The sequence below is a fragment of the Tachysurus fulvidraco genome, chromosome 18, assembly GCF_022655615.1.
Source record: "Tachysurus fulvidraco isolate hzauxx_2018 chromosome 18, HZAU_PFXX_2.0, whole genome shotgun sequence".
Taxonomy (NCBI): Eukaryota; Metazoa; Chordata; class Actinopteri; order Siluriformes; family Bagridae; genus Tachysurus; species Tachysurus fulvidraco.
Genome location: NC_062535.1, coordinates 16997986 through 17008268, shown reverse-complemented (window position 1 = coordinate 17008268; position 10283 = coordinate 16997986). Strand labels below are relative to the sequence as shown.

Genomic DNA, 10283 nt, shown 5'->3' with positions numbered 1-10283 from the left:
TTTGTGTCTGCCCTGCTCTTGTCTCTTCCTCTCTGCCTCTGCACACCTCTCCCTTATGTGTTTAATTGTGTCGTGTATTTAACTGTAAATGTCTGGTCTGGTATTGGCTGCATCCTTGTTACATGTTTTTTAGTTAATAAAACCTGTTTATTTTTGGGCTATTCTGCATTTGGGTGTATTTTATCCCCGCCTCGCTGACACTTTTATATTTTCATACACTATTATAATTTATACTTTCATTTCTCTTTTGATTCTGTTCCTCTTTTCAGTTTGCTTTACAAGGTTTGGCAACTTCAGTTGTTTAGTATTATGTTTTAAATGGAGGAAAGTGTTAGATTGCTTAAGGCTTTAAACTTTTGCATTATTTTTGTAATCAGTAATCAAATCGTTTAACGTTTTTTTTAAATAGAATTTGTTTAAAGAAAGCTCTTTTTCTTGAAAGCCCACTAAATGCCAACAGATTATTTTAAAGCAGCGGTTCTTAGCCTGTTTTGTGAATGTGACGCACATTTAAATTGCGAAACCTTACAACTTTCACTTTCTACAATCAGCAGTTAATTAATTATACCACCAGTAGGGGGCGCCAGTATGTGAAAAGTAAACGTTTCAAAGTAAACGTTTTTCTGCGATCCCCAAGTACAATAAAGCTGCTTGGAACAAAAAAAAGATACATTCAGTGCTGGTGTGTGTGAAAGGGTTCAGTGGAAGCTCAGTCGTCAAGATGGTGGTCTACTGCTCAGGAGGTCACAAGTTCAAATCCCAGCACTACCACCAAGTGCTACAATCGCTGTACCCTTGAGCAAACTGCTCACTTGTTTAAATGAGTAACTTGTTTAAATTTGTAACTTGCTCTGGATGAGGTGTCTGCCAAAAGTCATGAATTGAAGTTAACATATTTAAGTTTGATTGCATTACGAAAGTTTTTTATGTTACATAAGGAAGCTCATTATACTCAAATCTCTGATGAGCACAGATGAGATTCATTACACCACTAAAAAATACAAACTTCAAAATATGCAGAATAAAAACTGAATTTTATATTTCGCATTTCACCAACATGATCTTCTGACATACACAATGTTACCATTTTCATGGTGTTAAAAAAATCAGAAATTATATACATGAACACATCGGCGTAAATTTCATTTAACAGTAGGGGGACAATAAATATAAAATTTCTCATGAGCAATTTTTGAAGGGGGGACACAAATAATAGTCTAATTGTACTTATAAAGATTATTATTGTAGCATGGAGACTGCGTCATTAAAAATTCTTCAAAGAAAGTAAAATTATCATAAAAATAATCACAACAATAAAAACTAGGAATTAAAAAAGGGTTAAAGGTTACAGTGCACTATGCAACAAGCTATTGTAAACAAGCTAACGTTAACTAGATACAGTAAGATATTAATCGCTTATACAGCAGATTCATGGAAAATGACGTCGGTAATCAGCATTTTTGCCACACATATTTATGAATGAATCTGCATCAGCTACATTAAAGAGAATCGCTTTATTTAAAGTGAATAAAATAATAAGATTATTATATTTATATAATACAATTATAATAATAAAATAATAAGCCGCAGCCACACACCTGACTCGTGTGTGCAGAGTATGTGAGATGTACTCGGAAAGCAGGCAGTGTGTCAAACCATTGTGAGGAAGCGGAGGGGGGACTCTACTGTTTCTAAATGCAGTTTTGCGTTTTTTGTTTTTTTTTTCCTACTTACACAATTATTTAGGCATACACGCATATATTTTTCACAATAGGGAGTGCGATATTTTTTTAAATAACTTTTTTTTTGGGGGGGGGGCGCGGTTGGGCAATCCTCATTGAACCCACATTGTTTCAGTTTGTCTCATTTGTTTTGGATATTTTTTGTAATTATTTTTTTGTAAAAAAAAAACAATATTGTCACCAGTGTCCTGTTTTGTAGCAGAACCAAATGTCTTTGGTATTTATATACAATAATCTTTAGTATTTTTATGTTTGTAGTTTTTCATGTTTTATTCAAAATCTGAGATGTATTGTTCAGGTCCCTAATTCTTCATCCCTTAGGCTCCTAGTCTGGAAGTGAACCAGAGTCATCCATCACAATCAGTCTCATCTTAGAACCCAGATTAACAAAAAACAAAACAGAATATCACCGTCAATGATTGCTTTAGAATGAATTTTTTTAGTTACATTGTTAAATTCTTTAGTAAAGGTTAAATATTTTAATAAATGTATTTGAATGAACTTTTTCAGAACTAACAAAATACGAAAATTAAACACATGTATCCAAATAAAATATAGAACATAAATTCACAAATAATAGAAATATAAAAGATTCCACTAATATTAAAATAGTTATAGAAAAGTTTTCACAAAAAATTTTACCAACAATGACCTGTGTTTATTTAATGGAATACCTCTGTGAGGAAATGGTCTTACAAAATGGAGCACAGGACAGAGGCAAAACCTTCAGTGAGATCCTAATTAATAACTGATTTCAACCCTAAGACTTACAAAAGATTTCTCTGTCAAGTACCTTTCATGAAAATATCTTTTTTTACTAGGAAAAAAGTGTTAGCTCTTAATAATGTAAAATTAAATGTATGTGAAAAAGAATTTTCATGGTCATGCCACAATGTTCTCGAACATTGACAGGGGTTCAGTAGTCTTGAAGCATTAAAAAAAAATCAAGACATAGTTGATTAATTAGAAATTTTCACTTAGATGAATGAATGAAAAAAAAAAATCTAAATACATTCACTACAAATCCTAACATGACAACACAACATTTTGTGTACTCCATTATTATTATCATTTGTAAAACCTTTGTAAGTAAGATAGTATGTAAAGTATTTGAAAAAAACAAAACAAAAAAAACAACAACTTAGAAAACGGGTAAGTTTAAACTCAATTTGCTGTTAGTTTTAAAGATAACACAAACTATTATTTTAAGCCATGGCCTGATTAGCTGTGAAAATCCCCCAATGCTTCGACTAGTTTACTTCTTTTTGCAAAACACAATGATAAATATTAGAGTTATGAAGCCAGCTGAGACCTTAAACCAGAAAGATGTCTTATATGCACCTTCTAACTCTGCCTTCAGATTTTTGTTCTCATACTGCTCTTCCCTCAGATTCATTGCCATCTCATTTATCTTCCTTCTCTCCTCCATTTTCATTTCTTCTTCCAAAGCTTTCCTCTTTAATTCCTCTTCCTGTCTGATTGCCATTTCTTTGCTCTTTTGCTCTTCTTTCAAAGCTTTCCTCTTGAATTCCTCTTCCTGCCTGATTGCCATCTCTTTGCTCTTAAAGTTACTACTCTCTTTTGTGTAAAAGTAACCCATGTTCAAGTGTAGCATTACATTGATCTTTTCTAACAACTCTGTGACTTGTGTGTGGTTACTTTTATCATAGTTGTTTAAAACATGATATCTACCTTTGCAGGTATCTACAAGATTCCTGAGCTCATAACTATTACTGATGAATTTCTCCACTGGCTTTTTTTCCAGCAGATCTCCACCAGTGAACAGAATCAATGTGAAATTCAGAGCTTCTTCTCCAAAGTTCTCCTGAATCCACTTCACAGCATTGTTCTCCTCCACCGTGAATCTTCCCAGCCTGATCACCAGCAGGAAGACATGAGGTTTGGGAGAAAACATGGAGATACAATCATGTGCATGATTGGCCTTTCGGTTCGAAATTAGCCATGTGTCCAAGACACCAGGAGTGTCAATTATGGTGATGTTTTTTCCATCCAGGAGTTTGTTCTTCACCTTACAGATTGTGGTCACAGATGCAGGAGATGCCTCGACTCTGAAGGCTTCTTCACGCAGGATGGTGTTTCCTGATGCACTTTTTCCTGCTCCAGTTTTCCCCACTAACATCAGTCGAAGCTCAGGATGATTCACTTCATGTCCTAAAAAGCAGATTGATACAAAACAAAGCAGATAATATGGATAATACTGTGGTCTACAGCATAATCTATAACTTTAGTGGGAATATTGGATTTAAAATTTGGTAGCTGTTGTTTCATCAGCATTTACCTTTAAAACCAAAATATAATCCAATACCCAGTGGAACCAGAACCAGAACGGAGGTCAGCCAAATGAAAGAATGAATGTTCTTCTACAGAATAGGCAGATAAATGTTTTGAGACATTGATATTTTACAACCAGTCCTTTAAGAGGCAGTTATGTTTAGGCAGGTATATGTAGTAAGCACATTCTGATCTATAACAGTGAGACAGTATGATGTGAGATATAAAAATGGTTTCCATAAAATGATACTAACCTTTAATTTCCTGTTGTAATGATTGGCATCCTGTAACCTTTCCTTAAGTCTATTGCTCTCCTTTTCCTTGTTTGTCAACTGTGTATTCACTTCCTGTAACTGTCCCTTAAGTCTATTGCTCTCCTCTTCCTTTTCAGTCAACTGTGTAGTCACTCCCTCCAACATTTCCTTAAGTCTGGTGTTGCTTTCTTTCATTTCCTTTAACTTGTAATACATGGTTTTCTTCTCCTGTCCTTCTTCTTTCTTTTGTATCTTCTTTTCTTTTTCTCTGTTGGAAATTGATAACTGGTTACTTGTAAATTCACATTTAAAATACATCATCCTGTTTAAACGTGGCAAAAAAATGAACGGCTCGGTAAGCAACGAATGTTGATACTTCACACCGAAGACCGGCGTGACTGCTGTATTAAATCCCTGTAAAATCCCACAGTTTTTCAGTATAAAACCCATTCTTTTTCAAGTTTTGTGATTTTCCTTCAGTGCCTGTCGTGTGATCCCTGTTTCAAATCTCTGCCTTCCATCTTCTGCACTTTTTTGTACATTGTACATGACTTTATTTGATCCTGTGACTGACAGATGTCACAACCAGGGAAGGAAGAAGACGGACCCGTACACAGGATAGCTTCTAATGAATGGGGTTTAATAAACGATAAAGACAAAGACAGTAAATGACGAGAACCAAAGCAATATAGATGACGACACGTAACAATGACTAAACGTAACTAATGATTCCGCGCTGCCAACGGCAACATGGTTCACATTTATACAAAAGACAATGAGATACAATTAGGAACAGGTGTGGAGACAGGGAGGAGCAGACGAAGGCGGGGCAGAGACATGACAACAACAATAATAATAACACATGGCCAGAAGTCCGGGCTGATCCCTGACAGTACCCCTGAGGCATGGCTCCCGAAACGCCAAATCCCGACAAGGTCCGAAGAGGGTGGGGTGGGGGGGGGCAAGCAGATGGGGGAAGCAAGGACCATGGCAAATGCAGATGGGGAGAGCAAGGACCATGGCAAAGGCAGATGGGGGGAGCAAGGACCACGGTGAAGGCAGGTGAGGGGAGCAAGGACCACGGCGAGGCCGGTGGGGAAGTAAGGCACACGGCGAGGTAGGCGAGGGGAGCCAAAGCACACGGCGAGGCAGGTGGGGGGAGCAGGGCACACGGCGGTGCAGCCAGAGAGGGCCGAGCGACGTCCACAGCCAAGCTTAAGGTCCGAGGCGACGTCCGCATCTGAGCTGAAGGGCCGAGCAAAGTCCACAGAAGAGCTGAAGGCCCGAGTGATGTCCACCGAGCTGAAGGGACGAGCGACATCCACAGCTTAGCTAACGTGCCGAGCAGCGTCTCCTGACGCACCGCGGCCACACTCTCGCCTCGACGAACTGAGGAAAAGGGAGGGAGGGTGGGAGAAATTTTCCACCACGGGCCTGCAACACCCCCCGCGGATGAAGTGAGGTGACGTTCTCCTCGAGTTGTCAGCGGAATCATTCTGTCACAACCAGGGAAGGAAGGAGACGGACCCGTACACAGGATAGCTTCAAATGAATGGGTTTAATAAACAATAAAGAAAAGACAGTAAAGGACGAACTAACTAATGATTCCGCACTGCCAACGGCAACGCGGCTCACATTTATACGAAAGACAATGAGATACAATTAGGTGTGGAAACAGCGAGGAGCAGATGGGGGGGGGGGGGGGGGCAGACACGTGACAACAACAATAACACATGGCCAGAAGTCCGGGCTGATCCCTGACAATAGAAGCCTACAATATAATTTAATATGGGTTTGAGAACAACCCCAGCCACTCCCCCAAGGAGATGTTCCAATGAATACTAACTTCTTTGTTCCTTCCAGGTATTTAAGTGGCATGCACTTCACACACCAGTGAAGTATTGTCACTCTGTGCGTACCAAGCTTTTGTTTAGCCAAGTGCTCTTTGTATGTTTTTAGTTTATTTCCATTACTAATGTTTATTTCTTTCTCTTTGCTGCTGTAACAAAGAGATTCCCCTATTCTGGGACGAATAAAGGTATATCTTATCTTATCTTATCTTATTGGATTACTCTCTGTTTGCCTTGCTCTCCTCTGTACTTTAACCTCACTGACTGCTTACCTGTTTTATTGAGCTTCCTTACTATTCGGATCTGTTTGGTTGCTTCCTTAATAAAGTGTTTATCGTTCTGCACATGAATTCTTTTAAAACACTTAAAAGTGAATATATTATTAGAATAACATACTTATATACAGTTTATTACCAGTTAATTATGGGGTCCCTCAAGGATCAGTTCTCGGACCTCTGCTTTTCTCTATATACATGCTTCCATTAGGGAACATTATTAGAAGACATGGGATTAGTTTCCATTGTTACGCTGACGACAAACAGTTATATATCTCATCAAAACCAGATGAAATAGCCACAGTGTCCAAATTAACTCAATGCCTTAGTGAGATAAAAGACTGGATGAGCTGCAACTTTCTATTGTTAAACTCCGATAAGACAGAAATACTACTCATAGGTCCAAAAACCAGTGCACAGAAACTCTCACAACTTAACTCCCATTTAGAGGGATGTACTGTTACTAGTAGCTCGGCAGTGAAAGACCTCAATGTTATATTAGACAGCAACTTGTCTTTTAAAAATCATATCGCTGATACTACCAAAACAGCGTTCCTCCACCTTAGAAATATTGCCAAGCTGAGAAACATCCTGTCTGTATCTGATGCTGAGAAGCTAATTCATGCATTCATGACCTCTAGACTGGACTATTGTAATGCATTACTAGGTGGTTGTCCTGCATCTTTAATAAATAGGTTACAGTTAGTCCATAAAGCAGCTGCCAGAGTTCTCACTAGGACAAGAAAGTATGACCATATAACCCCAATTTTATCATCTCTACACTGGCTACCTGTTAAGTTTAGAATTGACTACAAACTGCTGCTACTTACATACAAGGCTCTTATTGGTTTAGCTCCCATGTATCTAACTAGTCTTCTAACACGTTACAATCCTTCACGCTCTCCGAGATCACAAAACTCAGGACTTTTGGTAGTTCCCAGAATATCTAAGTCTACTAAAGGTGGTAGAGCGTTTTCTTATTTAGCTCCCAAACTTTGGAATAGTCTTCCTGATAGTGTTGGGGGCTCAGACACACTTTCCCAGTTTAAACGTAGATTAAAAACTCATCTCTTTAGTCAGGCGTACACATAATACATCCTATCGTATCATGCACTAGTACATCAGACTTGCACATTTTTATGAACAGCAGATATGTTAATCCCTTTCCACTGCTTCTCTCTTTATACCCATCCCAAGGCATCCAGACACTGTACCAGCTCCTAACGTCCTCTGTGGGACGAAGCCTTTGGACGTCCACTGAGCCGAGGCCGACTCTAAGAATCCTGAAACATCTCCAGTTAGACTCTGTGATACTAAGGAGATCCAAAGTCCATGATCCTTACACCAATACAACATTTGTTTGACTGTATATTACAATCACACCCCCAGTGTCACCCATATGAGGATGGGTTCCCCCTTGAGTCCGGTTCCTCTCAAGGTTTCTTCCTTTACCAATTTAAGGGAGTTTTTCCTTGCCACTGCTGCCTGAGTCACCTCAGACTTGCTCATAGGGGAATAAATACATACACATTGTGAACTATATATATCTAATAATAATCTAGAATTTTTATTCTGCTAATTCTTATTTCTTTTATTATTCGTTATTTCCTTTATCATTAATTATGTTTACCTTCTGCTCTGTGTTTATGTTCTGTAAAGCTGCTTTGAGACAATGTCTATTGTAAAAAGCGCTATACAAATAAACTTGAATTGAATTGAATTGAATAATTGTTCTATGAAATATGAACAATTACAGTACATGTTAGTGCAGTGATCTGTTGTGCAAATCTAAGAGTTAATTTTTCCCCCAATCCTGGTAGTGGTACCCACCTTGGAGAACATTTTCAAAAAACGCTGTTTGCAAAGGGCGAGGGGCATCATCAAAGATCCCTCTCACCCCAACCACGGACCAGTTACGCTTCTCCCATCAGGCAGACGCTACAGTTATCTCAGAGCCAGAACAAATAGACTGAAAAATAGCTTATTTTCTGTGGCTGTTTCTGCACTGAACAGCTGATATGGTGTTAATAATCACCACTGTACTATTACTTTTCTTCTGTGTTTTGCACTATTTTGCACCACTTTAAAATCATGCATCCTTGCCCCACCCAAAAACTATCATTACACTTCTGTATGTCTATCCATTCAGCCCGAGCTATAATTCTGTGCAGCCCAATCCTGGACTGGGTTGTAACACTACCTTGAATAAGATTAGCATGGCACACCAAGACCAACTCTAACACCAACCATCCAAGGGAACTCCTAAACCTAAACATATTGTTCAACATTTATTTTTGAACAGAGAGTAACCAAACTTCTTATGAGGAGAGATGATATGGTTGCAGTTTTACAAAAGAAAATGTATTGGAAATATCTTGAGATTGATATTACAGGTAAATTCCCTGTATAATACAACATTACAACATTACACCACCCACATGTAACACCAACCATAAGTAGAGTTTTAGAGTAGATTTGTATTCAGAGATTTGTACCATTATTCCGTTCCCTTACTGTGAACTGATGGAATGATCTGGTTCTTCTTTATTAAAACTGGAATTCAGGTCCATAGAAGCATCTGTCTCCATTTTCACGTAAGATGTCACTGAATGTCTGCAAAGTTCCTGTCTGCCACTGTCTCACACACACACACACACACACACACACACACACACACACACACACACACACACACACACACACACACACACACACACACACACACACACACACACACACAGAGATTTCCATGATAATATGTACTTATTATTCTCCTGGCCCAATTATTTTGATATAAGTTGTGATTTTAAGATTCCTCAGTAAAATTAATGTATTAATATTGTGAGCACAGAGAAGGTCACTGTGATCTGATGTGTTTGATGGTCTACTAAGCTGAAAGGTCCCTTTTATTTTAGCAATAAGTGAAATATTTTGGTGTCAGAGATTTCCGCTGTCTCTTAATACCTTTTAAAAATGTATTTAAAAGCGAATATTTAAATTTGCAACAACAATACAATTTCTTAACTGATGGTATTAGTAAATGTATTTTTATTTAATTTAATGCTTTCGTTTAACATGAAAGATTTCCCCCATTTTTTTTTGCAACAGTGTAAAAACATTTAGTGTAGGTACTGTAAATGTGCTGTATGTATGTTCATTTCTAATGAGTTTATTTATAACTTATATAAAGACAACCGTTCTGTAGCAGGAAGATTATTAAAAGCCCCTGAAATCTGAAAGCTTTCAGGTAGTGCAGTTTCCCAATTTAATTTTTCTTTTCTTTTCTCACATCTTTTCAAAAGCATTTTCGAAATAATTCCGAATCTGTTGTATTCCAAAATGACTAAAACGACACATTAGAATTTCATTTAGAAATCACATTTAAAACAAGTGTCTTCGAAATACTGTGTTTATGAAAACGAAAGTAACTTTTCTACGGTAAAAAAGACACGACGCCAAACTGCTACATAACACACTATAAATAATACTAGTTTAAATAGCATTCTTAATATATAAACCTATATAGTGGTAGATTATTACCTGTTATAAGGCGGTGCTCCTTTTCTTTTCAGCTCCATTGTTAGTTTCTGTTATAGTTGTCTAGTGTCAATTTATAACACAATAAGCCACGTATAAAAAACTTTCACCTAAACAAATCTAAGCACATAGTTTAAAGAAAACACTAAAAATGGACGAATCAGCAGCAATTTATTTTTCAAACAATTCATATTTTTAAATGTTAGCATTCGACATATTGAGGTAGAGCAATACATATTATAAGCATATAAAAAATATAATTAAAAAAGTACCTATTGTTTATGAACCCAGTAAATGGATGACCTGAAAACCCTACAGTTATTTACAGCTTTC

At 37.4% G+C, this 10283-nt stretch overlaps 1 protein-coding gene across 2 annotated transcripts; it reads right to left on the bottom strand.

Moving 5' to 3' along the window:
* Positions 1-1811: 1811 nt before the first annotated feature.
* LOC113636424 (GTPase IMAP family member 4-like) lies at positions 1812-10283 on the bottom strand. 2 transcript variants are annotated; one of them, XM_047803556.1, is made up of 6 exons: positions 10223-10283; positions 9954-10013; positions 8928-9047; positions 4289-4556; positions 4042-4123; positions 1812-3914 (listed from the first exon to the last, which is right to left on the bottom strand). In XM_047803556.1, the coding sequence occupies exons 2-6, from the start codon at positions 9989-9991 to the stop codon at positions 2998-3000; spliced, it is 1425 nt and encodes a 474-aa protein (XP_047659512.1). In that variant the 5' UTR covers positions 9992-10013; positions 10223-10283; the 3' UTR covers positions 1812-2997. The 2 variants fall into 2 exon arrangements, with proteins under 2 accessions (XP_047659512.1, XP_047659513.1); XM_047803557.1 differs by lacking the exons at positions 8928-9047; positions 10223-10283 and having other exon boundaries at positions 9954-9994.